Raw genomic sequence first — 22,383 nt, 5'->3', positions numbered from 1 at the left:
TAGGTATCTAACCAAGGGAACTAAAAACTTGTCTATAAAAAAACTTGTACACAAACATTCACAGCAGTACTGTTCTTAATAACTGAAAAGAAGAAACAACCCAAATGTCCATCAACGAAAAAAATAAACAAAATGTGGTCTATACGTACAATGGAATATTACCAGGCCATAAAAAGAAATGAAGTACTGACATATGCTACAACATGGGTGAATCTTAAAAATATTATGCTAAGAAGCCAGACACAAAAGACCACATATCATATGATTTACGTAAAATGTCCAGAATAGGCAAACCCACAGAGACCAAAAATCAATTTGTCAGAGGCTGAGGGTAGGGGAGGAAACGAAGAGTGGATGCTTATATGCACAGGGTTTCTTTGGGGAGGTGATGAAAATGCCCTGGAACTAGAGAGTGGTGATGCTTACATATAAAAACCACTGAATTTATACACTCTTAAAAAGTGAACTTTGTATTATGCAAATTATATCTCAATTTAAAAAAACAACCACCTAGCCTGGATTCTCAGAATGAAGGCACTTCTAACCATTTGGTAGAGATGAGACTGTTCCGGGTCTCAGCTATCCCCAGGGCTGTTGGACATTGTAAAAACCAACAAAATTCAAGTATACCTATTAATCCCTTAAAAAACAAAAACAAACAAAAACTCCCACAATTCTCTGAACGAAAAAAATCAGTAATACCCAGGCTGAACTACACTGAATGGGCACTGAGGGTCCATGCTGAAGTTTAAAATTTAACAAGTGAAGCTTAAAATTTAACGAGGTGGCTGGCTAAGTTTTGTTTCTAGAAATCAACCTCTTTCCATCACTCAAGAAAGAACCATACTACAGAGCACAGTTAAGGAGAATAACCTGTCCCTAACCTTCCCCTCCCACAGATCTTCTGGGATGAGATTAGAATGTTCCCAAAGATCCTAACACTTCAGATGATGTGATGAGATGGCCAGAGCTTATCATTCAATTCTGTTGACCTCAGGGCTCTCTCATCAAGATGCTTCTGAGCAGATGACTCAGTAATACTGTTTCCCTACTTGTGCAGTCAATGATAACTGTTTCAGACCAGCAGGAAAACACCACCACTTCCAAACTATTTTCTATTCATTGTTCTAGGAAAGGGCTTCCCAAAATTTAGAGTTTATTTCACTGTGAATATATCTGGCCTCAGAGGGCTAACTTTGCTGAATGGATGCATGTTTCCTGCAGGGTCCGGGCACAGGAGGAGGAGCCAGGGCCAGTGCCCATTGTGGGAGAGGCATACCCAGGATCTCCGGGTTCCTGATGACAGAGCCGATCTGCCTGAGCGCCTGCTGTCCAGCCTTCTGCACTTTGACATGGGAGTCGGTCAGCACCTCCGTGAGCTTGGGCACAATGTTGGGCAGACAGGATGACAGCTGCTTGGGAGCACAGTATGCCATCGCCCCAAGCAACTCCACAGACCCTGCAGGTGGCAGACACACATTGAGTGTAGAATCACTCAGCACAGGCTGACAGTCACCTGGGCTCAAGACTGTGCTCAAGCAGTCCCCAGGTGGAGGGGACTGGCTCCAGCAGAGACCAGGATCAGGAGACCTGACTTAGTCCTAGCCACAATCCAAGCCCAATTTACTGAGTTTCTCTGGCCTCAGTCTCCTCATCTACAAATGAGGAAACTGATTTAGATTTGCAATTTTTCAAACTGTAGGGCAAAGCCTAAAGAATCCAGAGGGAAGCCAAGTGGGAGGGCCCCAAATCATGACCCTCTTCAAACTGTGACCCTCCCGAAACCAGAGTAGCCCTGCTTGTATCTCTTATGCAGATTAAGATTCCAGATAAGATTACTCTTTTTTAAAGGGGCTTACTGGGGGAAAAGCTTTAAAAATCACAAAACTAGCTTGGAAGCTCTGGGATTTCCTAACTTAGGGCTGTAGCTTCTGTCAGAGGCCTGCTCTCTGCATGTACACAAAGAACACAAACTACTGAGGGACTGGGCTGCCTAACGGCACAGTCTTGGCCTTATCATCCCTGGGCTGGGGACACACAGAGGACAAGAGCGGTGGCTACCTGGGACAACATAAGGGCAGTTTTCAGGACAGAAAGTTGAGACAAAGACAGAGAAGGGAGCAGCTTTACCAGCTTTGGTCCTCCAGGATTCCTCCTCCAGGGCAGCCAATAAGGAGGGGAGCACCAGCTTCACCCCGTGAGCGCTCAGGTTGCTCATCACAGCTTTGGCACAATCATCTGCAGCCTCAAGGGAGGAGAAAAGACGTTCAGGGGCCTCCTCATCCAAGCAAGGGTCAAGGCCTGGCTCTAGACCAAGCGTTCCCCCAGGACCCAGCACTGACTGAGGAGTCTACTGTGTCAGACCCTGTGTCAGGGCCTGCATATACAGCTAAGGATGAGCGACATGGTTTCTCATCTCACAAAGCTTCAGGATTTTACAGGGAATCAGGGGAGTCAATACCAATAACTGGGGCCCAAGGTACGGTGGGAGCCTTACGCTACCTCAGACTCCCTGCTGAGCCTCACACAGCGGCCAGCAGGTCTCACGTGCAGCCTCAGGACTTACCTCACGTACATACTGGTTTCCATCCCCAAAGCACAGCAGCAGATGGGGCAGCACGTGAACCACATACGGCTCGAAGAGCTTCCCCAGCATGGTGCAGAGCATCTCAAAGGCAAAGAGGGCTCCTGCGGGGAGGAGAAGGTGGGACAGCTAGGACAACATCCCTGCCACCTTCTCACCCTCTGGAAACACTCAGGGCAGTGGTGGGACTGAAGTGGCTGCCCCATGAAGGAGCAGCATCCTCTGCCTCCCCCACCAGCACAAATATGGCTGAGCAGAAAGGGGAGGAAATAGGGGAGCATCCGTCACTTCTTGGCATCAACAGCCAGAAAGGCAAAATCTCTCTCACTAAGGATACTGCTGACTTATAAAGTCCAGGCGACATCAGCAAGGACCAGATAAAATGAGTCACACAGCTGCCCTCTGCAGCACACACACAAACGCAGCCCTTCAGAGGGGAAGGAGAGGCCAGATTCTTCCCTCTGGCGGCCATGGAGGCTGAGCTGAGACACTCACCCTCTCGCCGGCGGAAGTTCTTCTTGTCCTGGATGGCATCGGTCAGCGCTGCCATCATTTCCTGCTGCTTTAGCGACAGAATGCCCAGGCCCTTCACCAGGCCTGCCAGCCCATACGCGGCCCCTTTGCGCTCGGCATACTTGTCTGACTCCAGCAGCTGCTGCATCAGCCTCTGGATCATCCCTCCTGCGTCCTCCTTGATGGCTGGCACGAGGGGCGGCAAGCAACTGGCCACAGACTCCTGAACCTAAGGGATAGGCCTGCCTCATCAGGAACCACAGCCTTTCCTGGTGGCTGACAGTCTTACACGGCACCTCCCCACCAAATGTCCCCAAGCCCCATCTCAGCCACTGCCTGTCAGGTAACACAGGATGTCAGAAAAGCCAACAGTGTTACACACTCACATGTGATGTGGACCCCATCAGGGTGTACACATCTGTTAGTGACGACAGCATCAACCATTATGGTGCTATTTCTGGTCTAAAAGGAGAACTCAGGCCTGGGTGGGTGGAAAACTCCAAGAAGACTAAACCCACTCACAGAGTAAGATCCAGAAAAACACACACTACTGTGCCTCCATAAAAACGGCGCACGTCTCCCAGTTTTCAAACTTGTCAAAGTCACTGGGATATCAGGCTGGGCCTTACAGGGCCAGCACCAAATGGAGTGGTACCAAAAGACATGGGCAACCTTCCCTCCAGTTACAGCTCAGTAAGCCCAACAGTGTCATGCAGTGAGAGTAGCAGTGTCATGCTACCAGGGGTCCAGGAAGGAACCTTTGCAGGTAGGGTTTTCTGACAACTTATCTGACCACCATTATGTGAACCTGCATTTGATGAGGACATTCTAGGTGGTCCAAAATGCAAGTCATAGAAAATATATGTAAATGTGTTTTTCAAAAAGAAAAGAAAAAATCCTTGCACTGCGGCTTGGAAGCTGCATTAAAAGGTCCCTGAAACGTAACAAACACATAGAGAAGGTCAGAAAAAAGTCTGACATAAGAGGCAGCTATTTTGGTTCTTTTTAAATATTTGGTTCTCTTTAAATATTCCTTGTACCAAGTTTTTATTAAATGCAAAAATGACGGTTAGAAAATAAGTAGAAAAAAGTGAAAATATCTAGGTCTACCAGGACACAGTAACAGAGTAATTCCCTGTTCAGCAGTGCTCTTCACTGTAAACCAGGCTTCCCCTAAGAGAGGAGAAAAGTCCTGGCAGAGAACTGGGCCTTCAGGACCCTGATGCCCAACTCAGTCCCTAGCATCCACTGCCTACCCACAGTCAATCCTCAGGTGGCAGGTACCTGCTGGGAGGGAGTGGAGAGGGCAGCAATGAGCTTGGCAACAATGGGCTTCACTTTGGGGTCACTCTTGTCCAGGTGCTTGGCCAGAGAGCCCATCAGGACCACCACACTCTGCCGCACGGCGTCGTAGCTAGCATCGTTGGGTGCATTCTTCAGGAATTCCTCGAACACCGGCAGCAGGGAATTGACGTTTTCCTGGAAAGCCAAGTGCACCCAGGGCTTCACGTCAACTGCACAGACTATGCCTGGGGATGATAGTCTCTGCCCAAGGACCAAGCCCGAATCTGCTTTGGGACAGCCACCCTGGCAAGCCACCAAAAATGCCAGTAGCTTCCCAGTTTTCTAGCAGGACTGCAGCAGACTTATAAGAATTTAATTCCCTTTTGGGGTCTTTTTTTGGTTCAGAATAAATACAAATGGATTTTCCATGGGGTAAGTGCGGCGTCAAGATTTCTGCACTCAGCCTCCCTGTGTCACCACTACTCAGCTCAGCCTTCTCCCAGACCCTCAGTGGCTAAAACCTTTACCTTCCCGTGGGCGTTGAGTGTTGCAAGGGCTGCATCTAACATGCACTTCCGGACATCGGGGTTTCGATCGTTGAGGGCATCAGGGACAAAAAACTGAAAGAGTGGCTTCACCTGAGAGCTATCCAAACACTGGGAGAGTTTGTTCAGGGCCAAAGCCAGGCCACACCTGGGAAAGCAATGGGAACGTGTCAGGGGACAAGGGCTGGCCAGGGGCCTCCTCTGCTGCTGGATCTATTCCGGTAAGTCATACGCAGGGAGTTGCCAACAGCAGACACCGCTTTACTGGCAGAGCACAGCACAATCCCACTGCCCAGTGCTTACCCACCGGTCTACATAATGGTCCGGAACAGCCCACTTGTCAAATAGAAACTTGTTGTCTGCCCAGAGTTTCCCTCCTACAGGGTGACCAACTACACCTCTGTTTCCCCACATGAGTGCAATGCCTACCCCTCTACCTCCAGGGCAGGTTGTGGGAAAAGAGAGATGTAAAGGGATCAGATGTGAAGTCCCTCAGATAAATGTGCATATTCTACAAAGGCAAAGTGCTATGATTCTTTTTAGCTACAGAGCAGTCAGAAGGTCCCCAAGAACCTCTGAGGAAACAGAGGCCTGGAGGAAAGGAGAAACATGCCCAAGGCTACATGGCTAGCATGGAAGAAGCCAGCACTTGAATTTGGTCTCTCTGACGCAGAGGGAGGTCCTATCCTTTCCTTCCACTGTTCCATTAATCTGTGCTGCCTCTTCACATCACCTAGCTCAGCCAACCTGCTACCTCTCAGGCAGCTCTGAATAGAACAAGATTAAACAGCTGTTATACCTGGCTTCCCACTGATCTGGAGGAGATTCTGAGATAACTCGACCCAAAGCATCCAGCACTGGAGGCGGCCGCTGCAATAGACAGGTTGATAAATGAGCTGCAGGACTCTGCCAACCAAGCCAGACAAGCCAGCAACCCAAACGTGAGCCACAGTGAGCTCCAGGACTCCTGTCTGGAGCAAGTCAGAGGCCGAGCAGAGTCCCATACACCCTCACACCACCCAGACCGCGTCAGGGTGCACAGGCTACTCACATAGAGTTTCTCCTGGTAAATCTCCATGAGCCTGCCCATAACCTCAGCTGCCTGCCGCTGGTACCGTGCCACGGCCTGGGAGAGGGCTTCAGCCCCGGCCTGCCTCACAGCTGCTTCATGATAGATGACATCATCGATCAGCAAGGAGCAGAGGTCTGGCTGTAGATCTAGGCCCATCGTCGACCAGAGCCTGCCACAGACCAAAAAGGTGGAGACTGGTCAGACAAGGATCTGTAGCACCCACCCTGCCAAACCAGACCACCCAGTTCTTCTCTGTAGGATGAGCACATGGGTCCAGGTATTTCCTAAGATGGCCTCTCACCTCTCAGCCAGCTTCCGGATCTCCTCCTCCTTGTCGAACTTCACCACCCAGAGCCTCCGCAGAAGATTCAAGCCATTCTTCTCGTCGGTGTCAGGAGCTGGCAATACCATGTTGAGTTCCATCAGCCCCTGCAAGGGAGTAAGATTGAACCAAGTGAGGCACAACCTTTCATAAGAGCCCCAACCTGCCTCCTTGCCTCCCTCTAGGGCTGTGCTTTCCAAGATGTAGCTACCAGCCACATGTGGGTCTTCAAAGTTAAATCAATTAAAATTAACTATAGCCCAGCCGGTGTGGCTCAGTGGTTGAGCATAGACCTATGATCCAGGAGATCGTGGTTCGATTCCCAGTCAAGGCACATGCCCCGGTTGCAGGCTTAATCCCCAGTGGGGGCGTGCAAGAGGCAGTCGATCAATGACTCTCTCATCAATGATGTTTCTATCTCTCTCTCCCTTCCTCTCTCTGAAATCAATATACTTTTTTTTTTTAATTTTTAAAATAACTAATTCCTTATTGTACCAACCACATTTCAAGTGCTCAATAACTACACATTGGCTAGTGGCTACCGCATTGGACAGCACAGATATAAGTGTTTCCATCACCATAGAAAGTTCCACTGAACATCACTGCTCTGAGAGTTGTGAATCAGCTCAACTCACTAACTGCTCTCTTTAAAAAGCTTTTCTTTCGTGAAATGACAGTATGTGGTGGTAGAATCTTTTTCCCTGTAACACTTAAAAACTTAACTCTAAATATGCAAGACACACAAAACCTCAAAAAAAGGACATTCTAAGAGAAATTTACCATGCCCAGTCGGTGTGGCTGTGTTTGAGCGTCGACCTAGGAACCAAGAGGTCATGGTTCAATGCCCAGGTTTCGGGCTCCATCCCCAGTAGGGGTGTGCAGGAGGCAGCCAATGGATGATGTTTCTCTCCCATCAATGTTCCTATCTCTCTATCCCTCTCCCTTCCTCTCTCTCTAAAAAAAAAATCAATAAAAACATTTTTTTAAAAAAGAAAAACTTACCATACTGCCATCACTTGCCAGATTCTACCAAGGACCAGTGAAAACTGTCACTGATCGATAGCAGGAAGCTACAGACCGGCATTTGGGAACCACTGTCTCATGTTCCAAAGGAATCAGAAAGCAACGCACAGGGTGGGAGGATGATGAAATGAACTGACCCTGTAACTTACAGCTGTCCTGGGAGGCACCAAGATCCACTTCCAGTTTACAAGTCAGGGGAAGTCTCCCAAAGGGAAGAAAAAATAGCCACACAGCAAAACTGTTCAGTCTTTCCAGTTCCTAGAATGATGCTGACCCACATCCTGTGACCTCTTCTCTGTGCCTCTAAAACACACCGTACAAATCTGAGGCATCTCCCATCAGCTCAAACACTTGCACAAGGGATGCCAACGCAGCCCGCAAGGGAGTGAGCACGCACCCGGAGTGCGGTGTCCCGCACGCTGTTACACGGGGACTGCAGGGCACAGAGTAGCACGTCCACCTCCTCCTGCTCTGCGAAGGCACAGCCATCCTTGCCACTGCTGCTGGCACACAGGGTAGTCAGGGCATCTGAAGCCAAAACCTAAGGAAAACATTGATACACTGGGCTCAGTTCAGCAAATTATTTACTGCTACAGAGTCAGGTAGAAGGCCAGGCGATGGGCTAGGGACCCAGAGAGGTGTTTGAACTGAGAACACCCACCCCACAGCCCAACTAGGGCTAAGACCCCAGCTCCAGGTCAAGGCCAGTGGCAGAAACCAAACAAAACCCTTCACTAGCTGAAAACAGTCAGGCTGACTCTCAGAAGCAGCCCTTCTGCTCAAGTCCAAAAGTGAGGGCTGAGAAAGGGAACTAGGACTCAACCCCAAACACTAGGACCTGTGGTCGGGGTCACAAACTGAGTCACAGCAACAGCCAATTGAAAACTAGATCACCTGCAGGCGAGGAGAGCCAGTTCCGATCACCCAAGTCAGAAGGCGCAGCATGGCCACACGAGGCAGCAACTCCGGGCCATTCTAGGAGAGAAGAGCCAATAAGTCAGGTGAGGCTGTGGGGATGGGCTGTAACCCACACATGTGGCACATGAAGCAGCATCCTCTCACCCACAGCAGAGCATTCTCGGTCTGACGGCCAATTCCACTGCAGAAACCCCATCAGGTTTACAACTAAACCCACACTAGCCAACACCAATGAGCTATGATCCTCAGGGACTCAAAAACAAATTAATTCTGAAACTTGCTTGAAATTCACAGGGTATGAAATACAGGTGGCCCATAAACATATGGACCCTTAACTTTACAAGTAAAGAAACTTAAAATAAAAGGAGGTAACATTCTTTCACTCACTGTTGGCAAGATGAATACTATCTGAGACTGCATTCGCTTTGGAGAAAAGGGAACTAAGGAACTAACTCTTAGTGAGGGTGGAGCTCAGAACATGCCACATCACCAACCAATTCCACGCCCAAGAATCTGGCCCTATGGAAATGCTCACACAGGTGTGCACGGGGCATATACATACAAGGGGTCACTCCACTGCACAGTTCAACTTAAGGCAAAGTTAGAAACAGCCTTAAAATATCCATCACATATAGAGTTACTTAAAACATGGTGTACCCACAGCACTAAATCCCATGCAGCCTGTAAAATCAATCAAGTGGATCCACAGGCACTAACATGGGAGGAGACTCAGAGTAGTCATATGAAAGAAGCAGTGCAATCCATTTTTGCTTTATTGCGTGGGGGGAGAGTTCTGCATGTGCATAAAGAAAGGCTTGCAAAGGTGTACACCCAGCTGTTAGCCACTGTTACCTCTGGAAAGTGGCAATTCTTTTTTGCTCTTGAATTGTTGGAATTTTTTAAAATATGCATGCATTATTTTGGCAAATTTTTAAAACATAACCTGTTAAAAAGAAAACCTCTCATTGAATGATATATAATCTCATAATCATAAGTCAAAGGGAGAGTGGCCAGTACTATTTTCTGAGTTAGAAATAAAACAAACACAATAAATTAATACAAAATCCCTCAACTTCTTCAGTTCAAAAACTCCAAACACAGACCTATATGCTTCTTTGAGGCCTTGACAACTGCATTAAAGAGAACATTTGGGTTCTCCTACCAAGGGTTGCTACTCTGGGTATAAAGAAACACTCCACTGTCCCACCAGAACTGTTGACGGACCAAGAAGTGTCAAAAGCCCCTGCCTCCTAATACCCCTTCCAACCAAAGAGAGAGTTAAGGTCCCCTGCCAACCTCATCCACGCGCCCAGGCGGGTTGCTGGGGGAGGCCCTCAGCTGGGCGTGGACAGTGAGAATCTGAAGAATCTGGGCCATGCGCTCCTCCTCCTCCTCACTGTGGTGGGGCATCTCGGTCAGCACCATCTTCAGAAATGGGAAGACTAAGGAAAAGGCTGGCGCGGACAGGGGAGCGGCATCTGTGAGCAACAAGCAGACACGATCCTGCAGGCAGGGCGGGGCACTGGGCACTGATGCCTGTTTCCAGTTCCTCAGGGCAGGTAGGCTGGGGGGGGGGGGGGCCTGGAGGCTCTTTCTGACACACACGGTATGACAGTAGGGATGACAGCTGGTAGCCCAGTTCTAAAGCCAAGCCTGCTCCCACCCCAAACACTGCCTAGCTCCAGAATGTGAGTTAAAACAGACAAGGAGATTGCAATGACAAGAAGTAAACCCTCAAAGGGGGTTGCAGCAACTCACAGAATACCAGGACTAGACTCAGAAATCCCATTTTTCAAATGAGGAAACCAGGGCCAGGAAGGGAGGAGACTTGCCAATGGCCAGCCTCAAGAAGCCCCACAGGATGAGGTAGCTCATACATTCCCTGTACCAGCCCATACCACCGCATGTCCTTTGCACTGTTTTTACCTGGCTCACCCTTGCCCACCCTGCTGGTGATGGTGTGGCTGTGCAGCAAGGTCACCGCCCTCTTCACAGCCACCGACAGCTCTTCCTGGCACCATGACTTATCCAGAACACACTCTGGCTTCAGCATGCGCAGAGTCACATGGCTCACCAAGGTGCCTATATCCAAGAGAAGGGATGAACAGGGGATGACCCACACAGACAGGAAGAATCTGGCCCAGCGCAGAGGTGTCACGTCCCTCTGACTTAATAGTCATCAATTCTGCCATGCCAAAAAGTCTCCTTAACCTAAATTGTCATTTTCTCTCTGAGACAGCACCAAAGGGTAGGAAGGCAGGGAGCTCTATCCACATGGTGCTCCCACTCCCAACCAGTCAGGTAACAGTTCTGGCAGGCTCCACATGCACTGACTCAGGATGGTTTTCCAGACTCTTTTTTTTTTAATTTTATTTTTCAACTACAGTTTACATTCAGTATTCTTTTGTATTAGTGTCAGGTGTACGGCATAATAGTTAGACAATCATACACTTTACAAAGTGTTCCCCTGACATTTCCAGTACCCATATGGCACCTTACATAGTTGTTACAATATTATTGACTATATTTCCTATGCTGTGCTTACATCCCCATGACTATTTTGTAACTGCAATTTGTACTTCTCAATCCCGTCACCTTTTTCACCCATCTCCCAATCCCCCTTCCCCTCTGGCAACCATCAGTCTGTTCTCTGTCACACTCACTTTCCCACAACTCATTTTCACTCAGAATGGTACCCAGATTCTAGCCTCACCCATGGAAACATTCCCTTTAGGCTAGGCAGGAAGTCTGCTCAGTTCCCAGCCACTCCACCTGCTGCTCTTTGTTTCACAACAGGGAACAGAAAGCTAAAAATCAGAGATCTCTCGTCACTGACACATGGCTATTCAGGAGCTCTGGGCTGCACTGACCAGCCACGTGGCAACAAACCACCCCTGCTCTCACTGAATTTCTACCTTCTTAGTTTTAAAACTGCTACAGAAAGATCACACTGACTAACATCTAAACCCTGGGCCTCAGAGTAAAGGCACAGCAGGCATACACAGGAGAGAGGAGAGGCACCATGTCATTCCTGAGAGTATGCAGCTGGAGGTTCCCCGGGCTGCTTCCATATGGGGACAAAGCCCATAGCCTAAGTCACCACATGACTCCCCACCAGTGTTCAGGGTCATCCCCCACTCACCTCCCAACCTGCCCAGGGCTATGCTCAAAGCGAGCAAACAAGTACTGACCCAAAGCCTTGAGCCGAGGGGGCATGACACAGGCAGCCAAGGACAGGAAAGGGTTCTTGATCCGAGGAGCAGCCAGGGGAGATTTCAGCAAGGGCAGGAAAGAATCGACCAAAACAGGGATGTACTGGGTCAGGCCAGACGGGTTCTTGGCCAGGATGGTGTCCAGCAGTCCTAGTGCGGCCTCTAGCTCACTGTCCAGCTGCAAGCAGAGTCGCCCCAGGAGGCAGGTCAGCAGGGCTCTGCTCCAGGGCAGCGAGGAGCAGGCCCGGGCCACCCAACACACTCACACCTGGACATGTGGTGGCGGTAGCCACTCACCTCCTGCAGCCGCCTCCGGATCTGCGCCTCCTTGTCCAGCTGGACCTGCAGCATCTCCTTCTGCTTGCTGGTCAGCTGCACCTCCTCTTTTATGCCTTTCTTCTTCTTTATCTCCTGAAGGCAAGGAGCAAAGCAATTCTATCTCCAGGGAACCGACCTCCCTCCCCACCAGAGGGCGAGCTTGGTTCCACAGTCAGCACCATGCTAGCTCCCAGACTTTGACATGGGCTCCCAAAACCCAGCATGTACTCTCCCACCCTCCCACAAAGTCTGCAGAGAAATGAAAAGAATGTTAGAGAAATGAAAAGTCCTTCAATGTGCTGAAAAGGGCATTCTGGTCCACTCAGGTTCAGAATCAAAACTTTAGCCTCCCCTCCTGCCCTGCACCTCCCTACAGACCCTCTCTCCCCTAGTACAAGCATAAGCCTGGAAAAAGCCAAGAAAGCACTCATTCATTCAAGAACTATGAAATGGGCACCTACATTGTGCCAGGCACTGTTCTGGATGCTGGGGATACTGTGGGGAATCAGACCAAGTCCCTGCCCTCACAAATCACACAATGTGGTGGGTGAAGAGAGACAATGAACATGTCCAAATACGAAAACAAAATGACTTCAGATCATGGCAAATGTTATAAAAGGAATAAATATGATGTGTAGTAACCAAGAAGAAGAGCAGGGTCTACTCTGGACACTGGAGAGCAGGTCACCTCTCTGAGAAGCAGACGTGGACACGTGGGCTGGGATGTGAAAGACAAGAAGAACCCAGACTCATCAAGACCAAGGGAAGAGCAAAGGCTCTGAGACAGGAAACACACCACACATTCTGTTACAAGCTGAGTGCAGCCACTGAACCACGATTCCCAGGGGCTGCACTGTGCCAGGCCGGCCCTGTGCCTGCTGTTAAGAGTAAAGACGGGTTCCAGCCTTCAAGGAGCTGGGTGGATAGGCATGAATTCAAGCAACACCATCTAGAGAAAAAAATGTATGAACTGCTGCGACACCCAGCAGAGAAATTTATTTTCCTTGAGTTTGAAGTGGAGAAAGCTACTGAGAAATGGTAAATAAAGGGTAAGGCATCAGGACCCAGAATGGGTAGGAGGCATTAGAGTAGTGTGCCGTGGGCCTCGGAATGACCCAAGGGAAGGGTATATGTGCAACAGGAAATGCCACCAGCCTGAGGCCACCAAGCTCAGCCGCCACCCTGTGTGCAATGCCTCCGTGTACTCACCTCCTTCAGTTCCAGCTCTATGATCTGCTCCTTGAAGGAGTAAGCTTTGTTCTCTCGCTTCATGTTGGCCTTTTTAATGCTGTCCTGCTGGGCACTGAAACAGAAGAGCAGGTGATTAGTCAGCTGCAAAGCAGCCACCAGTCCCATCAGCCTCCCGCCAACCAGGACATCCCAGCTAGCTTTTAAGTAGTATGCACTGGGAAAGCACTGAATACTCAACGTGCTCTTGTTAAGCACGTGCCTGGAACAGAGCAGGCACTTGTCTAACGAATGGAGAGACAGTTTCATTCATTCCTCACAACAACCATACTAAGGAGGAGGTGTCTCCATCTTACAGGCAAGAAAAGTACGACTGGTGCCTAAGTGGAATCTCACCTCTGGATGATGGATTTGTCATACAGCTCCCCAGCAGGGGTCTGCATGATGGCAAACTCCTCCCGTGTCACCTGGTGCAGTGCAGGGTTCTGCACAGAGGCGGTGATGGTGCTGATGAGCTGCGGGAGGACCCGGTCCGGGGACAGGATGGAGAGGGAGCCCATGGCGTTCATGGAAGACTGCCAGACAAACACAGACACAGTCAGTGTGCGCCAAGGCTGGCCCTGGAGAGGTGTCCCACCTGCCTAAGTGCCCCTGGCAAATGACTCCACTTCTTGCCACTGCCCGTTCTTTCTGAGCATTACCCACTGGAGTGGAGAGCTGCAGCAGGGGCCTGCCTTCTCAGCAAGCATTTACTACTTTCCAGGGGTGAGCATGTAACCCAGACCAAAGGACCGCCCCAGGGATGAGCACAGGACTCAGGTCAGGTCAACCAGGGCAGTGAGACCCATACCAGTTGAAACGATAGGAAGACACAAGCTCCTGCCACTGGAGCTGATGGGGGACAAGCTGTAAGCCTAAGTTCTAACAGCTGTCCTGCTACCAGAAAGGGGAAAATTGTTGGAGAATGGAGCCCACATCATGGAAAGTACAGATAAGGCACAAAAAGAAGAGCCAGAGAAAGAGTAAAAGAGGCGCCACCTATAATGTCCTGAGGATGACATCTGAGTCCCCTGTACCATCAGATCCTGGGACTCAGCAGTTAAATAAAACAGCAAATTCCCTTCTGTGATCAAACCAGTTTGCAATTTCTATCACTGGCAACCCAAGGGTCCAAACCCACATTTGGTCACACCTTCACCTGTTTCTTTGAATTTCCCTTCCTGCACTGTGACCGGAGGCCAGAACCAATTCAAGCGCCCATCACCTGGTTCAGGGGACTCTGTGTGGTGATCTTGGGAATGATCTGGTCCAGGTGCCTGGTGATAAAGGCTTCAGGATCAATCTTCATTCTAGCTAGAAGTGCTGGCCAGAGTCCGGACTGCACTGCCACTAAAGAGGAGGGGAGCAACTTGAGGCCTTCTGCTCAGCTCGCTCCTACCCCTGCCCAACAGAGCCCGGCCCCATCACTCCCATACCCGTGCCAGCCACAGACCTAAGGATGGGTGGTGGGAGATGATCAGCATCTCCTGGGCCAGCTGTTCAGTGCTGGTGATGTCACCCTCCAGCCCTGGCACCCCGGAGATGATGCATAGAGCCTCCTGCAGGACCCGTGGAGGCACATAGGCCTTGCCCGCCTCAGTCACCTCCCCAGCCTCAGTCACCAGAGCCTCTAAGGGCAGCACCTGCATAAAAACAAACCATGAGCCCCCATTGCTCAGAGCCCTGTGCAGGCCTGGTACAAGGACACAGCTGCCTCTCACTCATGTTGTTCTCAGGGGTCTGTGCTGGAGACTGATGCCCAGCTCCCTGCATTGGGACCTGCAGGCTGTCAGATATGCCTGGAAGGAAGCACCTGTGACTGTGCACCTAAAAAACTCAGGGATGGGGGAAGAAGGCAACAGAAATTGGTCCAGGAGACACAGCCCGAGACCACAAATCTGTCACGGCCCCACATCCTCAAGCAGGTTCAGGGAGAGAGGGAAGCAGGGCACAAAGAGCACTGAAGTAGGAGTCAGGTCTGTCACCCAAGTGAGAGACTCTGTGCCAGTCATTTCAGCTCCTGGAACCCTGGACAACTCAAATAAAAAAAAAGGGCAGTAATCCTAGCTGCCTTCTAAAAACACTGAAAAATCAAAAGGTACGATGAGTAGAAAATGCTTTAAAATTATAAAGTACTTTAAAAATATAAAGTGTTACTTAATTACTCAAGAATAAAAAGGTTGAGCCCAGCTGGGCGTGGCTCAGCAGTTGAGCATTGACCTGGGATCCAGGCGATCAGGGTTCGATTCCTGGTCAGCGCACATGCCCAGGCTGCGGCTCGAGCCCTAGTTGGGGGTGTGCAGGAGGCAGCAGATCAATGACTCTCTCATGTTTCTCTCTCTCTCCCTCTCCTTTCCTCTCTCTGAAATCAATAAAGATATATTTAAAAAAAAAAAAAAAAAAAGAATAAAAAGGTTGAGCTACATCTCAAAAGGCACAGGAAGAAAGTCTTTGAAAAGGAATTACAGCTGGCCCTTGAGCACCATGGCTTTGAACTGCCTGGGTCCACTACTATGCAACTGGACTCATGCAGTTCTATTGACCCAGACAATTCAAACTCCACTTATGGGAATCCACACATGCAGAGGGCGGACTGTTGTTACACTCAAATTTTCAGCTGTGAGAGAGGTCAGTGTCCCTAACTCCCACCCTGTTCAAGAGTCAACTGTACATGAATGAAGTGCTACTAGAGCTTAAGGGCAGGGGAGAAGATTCTGGCATTACAGAATCTGAGTGAGTGAGTGAATGAGAATAAGCCAGGAGCAGCCCACCCAAAATCCACAGCACAGGCAGGGCAGGTAAGGCAGGGCTGAGAGCCCCAGCTCTGGAGCCCAGATGCCCTCACCTTGTGAGAACTGAGGACAGTCTTTAGCTCCTCCAGGAGTCCACAGGCCAGCTTAAAGCCCCCAAGAGACGACAGCAGCTTCCGAACCGTCTGCTGGGCCTGCCTACGCACGTGCCAGGTGCGGCTCAGGAGCACGGCTACCAGAGCCCGGTGGTACTGCCTGCAAGGACAGAGACAGACTATCCTGGTGGAAGGCCAGCCCAAGGTCCTCCATGGCCGGCCTTTCTATCCCCCTACCCACCCCACTTCTCAGGCTCCTGCCAGGTTCACCTGCAATGGCCCAAGGGGAAAGGTAAGGAAGCCTCACGTACTGAACTTTGCTGCCAGTGAGTCTGTGCGGGTGGTCAAGGAAAAGTCTCTCTGTCAGATGCAGCACAGTACACAGGGCTAGAAGGGGAGAGAAACAGCAGAAGTGTTTTTAAAACAGAATGCATCCAGAAAGAACACGAAAGAACTGGAAAATGAACACCCAAATGTAAGTGTGATTATCACTGGATATGGAATGACAGCTCATTAGGATTTCCTACCTTTTGCTTACTATGAACACTTGTGTGGAATAAGGAAAAGCATATACTTTCTTCTTAAAAATTACGACACACCTCTAACAAAGAATTAGGACACTCATATGCTGACGTGGAGTGACTTTCAAGTCTAGACAGCACACTGTATATAGTAGGCAAGCTACCAGTTGTGTAAAAAAGGTAGAGAACACACACATGAAAGATACTGACTGATATACAAGTAAAATACCAAGGATGTACACAAGCTAATAAAATTGGTTCTCTCTATGGTGAGGAAACTGGGTGGCCAGATATCAAAGCAGGAGTATAAATTTCAGTGTAGATCCTCTTGGATCTTTTGTTTCTGAATTATGTGAATGTATATCCTATACAAAACTTTTTTTTTAATCAAGAAGTGACTAATAATTGTAGCACAATAATAGGGTGTTGTGATTTATGAGTCAAAAGACTTTTCAAATCACCAATTAGCAGCAGACCACCCAAGGCAACCCAGAATTTTAAACATACATTTAAAGATCAATTGTTCCCTCTCTTCCAGAATAGAAACCAGTAGTTTATGTCTCCTGGAGGAGGAGTGGAGCCAACCACACTCCACCAGAGCTTCTCAGCCGCTTCTTAATCCAAGAAAACCTCTGAGACAGCCCCAATTACCCCATCAGCTATAATTATACCCAATAGCACAGCTCCATAGCCATCAGTGTTCTGTCTCCACAAATCTCCCACTTCTCCCCACTTCCCTAACCTTCCACGCCCCACAGGAATGAATTCATTCCCATGACAGCCAAGCTCTTGGCCAGATCACTTTGATCCAGGTTTCTGCAAAGTTGACTGGTAAAAACAACAGGCAGTAGGGGAAGAGTCTTCTCTGAAGACCCTCCAGTGAGATTCAATCCCAACCCTGAGTTCAACTAAGGGGGAGGAACTCACCATCCTCTGAAGCCATGAGCAGGAACTTCTCAGAAGTGAAAATCTGCTTTTTCTCATCCACAATCAGCTGCCAAAAACTGCTCAGTTTGGCCTCTGCCAGGAACAAAAGGTCACCCCATGACACAATTCAGCACACCCACCAGGGCTGGTCCCCTGCATCATGAAGCTGCCGCGGCTGGCTTTGCTGACAGACCCTCCACAGCAGGGACAGGACACTGCTAGGCTCTCTGCCCTCCCCAACCTGAGAACTGACCAGTCCTTCTGGTATCATCAGCCACATGAAAACCTTCAGTGGTTCCCTGCTGCCCACAGGAGCCCAGATGAGCTGCTTCCCATCTGAAATTCCCACCAAGTCCAGCGCCAAGCTAAAAGATCTGAGGTTCACACATGGTGCTTTCCCTAACTTGGGCTGGTCTGAACCCACACCGAGCTGTTCCCTTCCAGGGAGGGGAACTTAGTGGCTAGAAGACAGGCTGGCTAGAGGGAAGCTTTTCATGGTATACCCTATAAATGCATAACCAATTAAAAAAAAAAGTCCCACCACTAAACCCAAGTCAGCCTGGGCATTATCTATAAGTCCCTGTCCCAGAGCACTGGAGCAACAGGGTGGAGGACAGTGACAGAGGCCCTGACTGAATTCCCATCACCCAATATGACTCTTAGGCTCATTCCAGCAGATGACAAGCTGACCCAATTCAGTAAATGGCCAAGCTGATCCTATAAAATCCTAAGAATCAAAACATTCCTCCCAAAGACTCAGAAAGAGGCCCTTGACTGCTACCTTCCTGGACATCTCTTGACTCTTACCAGCCTGGGAGTCAGCCACCGAAAGCTTTGAGAGCAGCAGGGCTGCAGCAACCCCTTCGGTGACTGTGGGAACCTGAGTGCTTTGGGAGGCTGCCTTCTCCACTGTCTGGATGAGCAAGGGCAGTAAGTCCAGGGCCTGCAATAGTGTGTCACCTGTGGAGAGAGTACCAGCACCTTACAGAACACCTTGATCCTTGAGAGTGGCAAGCTAATTGAGAAAGGATCTATCCACGCCGGTCTGTCCTGGCTGACTAAAACCCTCCAGTTACCTTGTGAAATATCAGGAAGCAATGGAATCAGAACCTGGGGCTTAAATCAAACTCTACAACCATCAAGTCAGAGCTAGGGGGATCCGTACTAATCCAACAGTGCAGCTATTCATTTGATGGATAAGGAAACCAACCACAAGAGGTTAAGCTTTGTTCTTTAAAAGTCTAATAAGGGGGAAAAGCCAGAATCTGTTATAAAGATTGGGCTCTGATGCTGGGATTTATAGATGACTAAGCCGAGGCTCCCAGAGGCTCAGGAAGAAATCATGCAAACATAAGCTGGACCAAAAGGTAAAGCCTGAACGGTGATGATGCCCTGAAAACTAGGTCACCTCTGCGGGGAGAGGGGGGGATCTCACCTCGGAAGCAGGCCAGCATGCACTGCAGGTAGGCGTGCCTCACGGCGGAGGTGGAGGTTTTAAGGCTGAAGGCTTTCTTGAACCAGTCGATGAGCTTCTTGGGCACTTCCGTAGTGAACCGATTACACCAGAGAGCCAGGACAGAGACGGCGTGCACTAAGGTGCCTTCGTGAACTAGGGCAAGAAGCACAAGTCTAGTCAGTTCAACATCTCAGATCACAGCCAGCAGAGCAAAAAGCAAGCTGGAGTACAAGGGAGCGGAAGCAGTGACGCTTCAGGGCACGTGTGCCTTCAGGAGCCGTTCATGGCAGCTCCAACTGTGAATATACCAGGGTCAAAGATGGGTCCAGACTGCTCCTCGCCACACTGCAGATTTACCTTCTTGCTGGAGGAATGGGATGAATAGCTCAGCCACGGTTCCATTCAGGACTTGACTGGAAGGCCCAGACACCACGTGATGACTGACACTCCCGATCCCTAGAAGGCAGGAGACCCCCTGCTCAATTCCTCATCAGCACAAAGCCACCAATATGCGAGTCTTACTGCCGCTGCCCTCCTCCCCAGAAGCTATGCCTCTCTGGCCATTCCTGACGCTCCTTACATCCCCTCTCCAGACGTCCTGCCTTATACAGAAGGCAGGCCTCCTGCTAGACTTAAACAAGGCCCGCTTGCCAAGCACGCAGGCAGCAGAGTCCTGGGAGCCAGGCTGGGATGTTCCAGGATATCAGAGGAGTCAAGATCCAAAGGACCCGCCTCACCTGTTACGTCACACCTCATCTAGTACCACATTCCCCCAGGAACCATGGAGAAATTCTGTACCTGAGAGGACACTGATCTTCTGGGCAACAACAGTTAGTTTTCCCTCCGACCCTGAGAGGAGAGATGGCAAAGATTCAAAATTCACACCTGCCACCTTCTCCAAGGGTATCATGTGTGTAACATCAAGATGCAGTTTCTGATTCTAGAAGTAGCCTTTCTATTGTGAAGCTGGGTTTAAAATATTTACTAGCTTTTTCCCCTGACTAAAAATGTATTACGTTCTTAAAGAAAACCTGAGAAACAGAAAAAATATCAAGAAAAACATTTAAAAATCACCCATGTTCCCACTACCCAAAGACATCATCAACATTTTGGTATATTTCCCTCTAGTTTTTTTCCACTATGCATATAATAATGTATACACTTGAAAAAATAAAACTAAGGCCCTGGCCAGGTAGCTCAGTTGATTAGAGCACCATCCCAATACACCGAGGTTGTAGGTTCAATCCCTGGTCAGGGCACATACAAGAATCAACCAATGAGTGCATAAATAAGTAAGACAACAAATTGATGTCTCTCTCTCTCTCCCTTCCCTCCCTTCCTCTCTCCCTCTTAAAAAAAAAAAATCAGTAAGTAAAGAGGTCTAAAAAAATAATAATAAATAAAACTGAGATCACCCCATCTGCACTGCCCTACATGTGCTTCTTTTACTTCACACGTTCACATTCTACCTCGAGCATCCTCCCAACCACACAGTCTTGCCATGAGTGGACTTGGAACACCGAGTCCCAGGCAAGGTCCTAGTGAAGAAGGAATGTCAGGGGCCACACCTCAGCCATTCCCATGGCCACAAAGGCTTGCTCACCTCCGAGGATAGCAAACAGGTGCCTAGTCAGGGCTTCCATCGCTGAGGAGTCACTGCACTGGTGGGCCAGGTTGCGCAGCGCCAGCACGGCCTCATCCATCAGGCGGGGACTGTTGGACCTCAGCTGACCTGAACACAAAGACAGCCGCTGCTCAGAAGCTGCCGGGAGCTGAGTATCCACGCTTTTATCTTTGTCTTTTTCATGGTCCCAACTCTTCAATCCTAGCTCTAGTTTTCATAAAGGATCTCAGGGAAGAAACTATGCAAATGTAGTTTAGGTTAAAGCGTGATTCTAACCTGAGCTATCCCCTCCATTTTCTATAATAATTGGGACAAGTACAACCAAAACCCAAGGTGCCATTCTAGGGCTGGGGAAAGGTCGGGATACTCACCAGCTAGTCCTTTCACGATGTCCAGGGCATACTGGCTGAGGTCGAGAGTCACTGATGCCAGCAGACTGGAGATAGCTAAGGGGAACAGAAAGTACTGACCATGTCAGTCTCAGATATAACACCCATATTTGCCCTACTCCCCACAAATACCATCAGGCTTGCTGTCTAGACACATAGAACTGTGACCACTTTTCAGCTCTATATGGGAACATGAGTCGTCACACTTTTGTCCCAAAGCTGTGCTGCAAAGCTGTGCCCCATCCCAATCAGCAGAAGAGTGTCCCTCCAACATTCCACCTACACCTTTTAGCAAGATAAGGACAGAGACTCAACCCTCATATCCTGTGGTTTCAAGTGCTGCCCCCACACCAAGTTCAAACTATCTAGAGCAGAGGTTCTTAGCTTGAATGGTCTCCAGAAAGCTCTTGGACCTCTAAAATTATATGCAGTATTCTAAGCTGATATTCTTTTGTGCATTCTTCTAGAAGAGGCCCATGACTTTCAACATATTCTGAAAGGGTCCTTGATCTCTCTCCCAAGCTCCCAGTGTGATAAACAGTGAACACATCCCTCATCCCCACCCCCAACATTTCCTGTTACCAAGTATCAGGGATGCTGCTTATGCTGTCTCCCTCCCACTGTCCCACTGGCAGCAACCTACTTTCAATAACATTCTCTGGACTCCTCAGTAAGGACTTCTGGATGGTGGGCAGTATCAGATCCTTAAATTCTGAGTGGGACATGTATCGGAGCAGAGGGGCACAGTTATCCTACAAAGAGAGAGGAGTCAGGCACCCAGCCCCCAGGGAACAGACCAAGAATAAAGGACAGTTGTGAATCACAGAATTTAAAGTGGGAAGGAGCTTATCCAGGTAAGTAATCCCCACCTCTCACTCACCAATAGATACTTCGGAGGCTTCACTTTGCTCATCAGGATGTTCTTCATGTAAAAATCCAGCAGGGCACTCTACAGAATACAAAGACCTTCTTTAGACCCTGACATTCTGAAGTATCTCATCCCTAGCCTAAGAGACCCCTCTAGTCGGAGTGTCTCCAAAAAAATACAAATCGGTGCCCTAAATTTCAGTGTCAAGAACAGAGATGCCGCCCAGCCAGCATGTCTCAGTGGTTGCACATAGACCTATGATCCAGGAGATCGAGGTTCGATTCCCAATCAGGGAACATGCCAGGGTTGCAGGCTCAATCCCCAGTCAAGGGCGTGCAGGAGGCAGCTGATCACTGACTCTCTCTCATCATTGATGTTTCTATCTCTCTCGCTCCCTCTCCCTTCCTCTCTCTGAAATCAATAAAGACATATAAGAAAGAAAAAAAAAAAAAGAACAGAGGTGCCACTGGACGTGCCATTTCCCATTTAAAAACCTTCCACGGCTTCCCATTGTTCCTGGAATCAAGTCCAAAGTCCTTGGCATGGCTCACAAGGCCCGCCTACCACCCAGCTGACTGCACCTCACACCTCTCTACCCCACTTAAGATACTCCAACCCCACTGGCCTCCTCCCACGGGCTGCTTTCTCTGCCTAAAATACTCTTCTTCACCTCTTGACCTTGCTAAGGCCTACTGATCCTTTAAGATCCTTCATGAGCAATGTGTTCCCTGACCC

General features: G+C 49.2%; 1 protein-coding gene across 2 annotated transcripts in view; it reads right to left on the bottom strand.

Moving 5' to 3' along the window:
• GCN1 (GCN1 activator of EIF2AK4) overlaps window positions 1-22,383 on the bottom strand; it is a 52,208-nt gene that overhangs the window by 17,468 nt on the left and 12,357 nt on the right. Inside the window, exons 8-37 of one of the 2 annotated variants that reach the window (XM_087828420.1) lie at window positions 21,661-21,729; window positions 21,424-21,532; window positions 20,763-20,837; window positions 20,371-20,499; window positions 19,566-19,616; window positions 19,125-19,223; window positions 18,747-18,920; window positions 18,119-18,271; window positions 17,312-17,404; window positions 16,175-16,250; window positions 15,864-16,023; window positions 14,472-14,661; window positions 14,244-14,368; window positions 13,376-13,554; window positions 13,001-13,094; window positions 11,771-11,884; window positions 11,453-11,651; window positions 10,188-10,343; window positions 9,558-9,739; window positions 8,238-8,318; window positions 7,741-7,884; window positions 6,300-6,427; window positions 5,978-6,167; window positions 5,726-5,796; window positions 4,909-5,074; window positions 4,382-4,576; window positions 3,080-3,326; window positions 2,567-2,688; window positions 2,131-2,245; window positions 1,280-1,459 (exon numbers count right to left, since the gene is read on the bottom strand). In XM_087828420.1, coding sequence (XP_087684546.1) covers window positions 1,280-1,459; window positions 2,131-2,245; window positions 2,567-2,688; window positions 3,080-3,326; window positions 4,382-4,576; window positions 4,909-5,074; window positions 5,726-5,796; window positions 5,978-6,167; window positions 6,300-6,427; window positions 7,741-7,884; window positions 8,238-8,318; window positions 9,558-9,739; window positions 10,188-10,343; window positions 11,453-11,651; window positions 11,771-11,884; window positions 13,001-13,094; window positions 13,376-13,554; window positions 14,244-14,368; window positions 14,472-14,661; window positions 15,864-16,023; window positions 16,175-16,250; window positions 17,312-17,404; window positions 18,119-18,271; window positions 18,747-18,920; window positions 19,125-19,223; window positions 19,566-19,616; window positions 20,371-20,499; window positions 20,763-20,837; window positions 21,424-21,532; window positions 21,661-21,729 — 4,066 coding nt within the window. The remainder of the gene's footprint in view (window positions 1-1,279; window positions 1,460-2,130; window positions 2,246-2,566; window positions 2,689-3,079; window positions 3,327-4,381; window positions 4,577-4,908; window positions 5,075-5,725; window positions 5,797-5,977; window positions 6,168-6,299; window positions 6,428-7,740; window positions 7,885-8,237; window positions 8,319-9,557; window positions 9,740-10,187; window positions 10,344-11,452; window positions 11,652-11,770; window positions 11,885-13,000; window positions 13,095-13,375; window positions 13,555-14,243; window positions 14,369-14,471; window positions 14,662-15,863; window positions 16,024-16,174; window positions 16,251-17,311; window positions 17,405-18,118; window positions 18,272-18,746; window positions 18,921-19,124; window positions 19,224-19,565; window positions 19,617-20,370; window positions 20,500-20,762; window positions 20,838-21,423; window positions 21,533-21,660; window positions 21,730-22,383) is intronic. The other variant, XM_087828421.1, reaches the window with a different exon arrangement.

This window comes from Miniopterus natalensis, chromosome 20, assembly GCF_054644295.1.
Source record: "Miniopterus natalensis isolate mMinNat1 chromosome 20, mMinNat1.hap1, whole genome shotgun sequence".
Taxonomy (NCBI): Eukaryota; Metazoa; Chordata; class Mammalia; order Chiroptera; family Miniopteridae; genus Miniopterus; species Miniopterus natalensis.
This window is presented reverse-complemented; position numbering and strand designations above follow the sequence as displayed.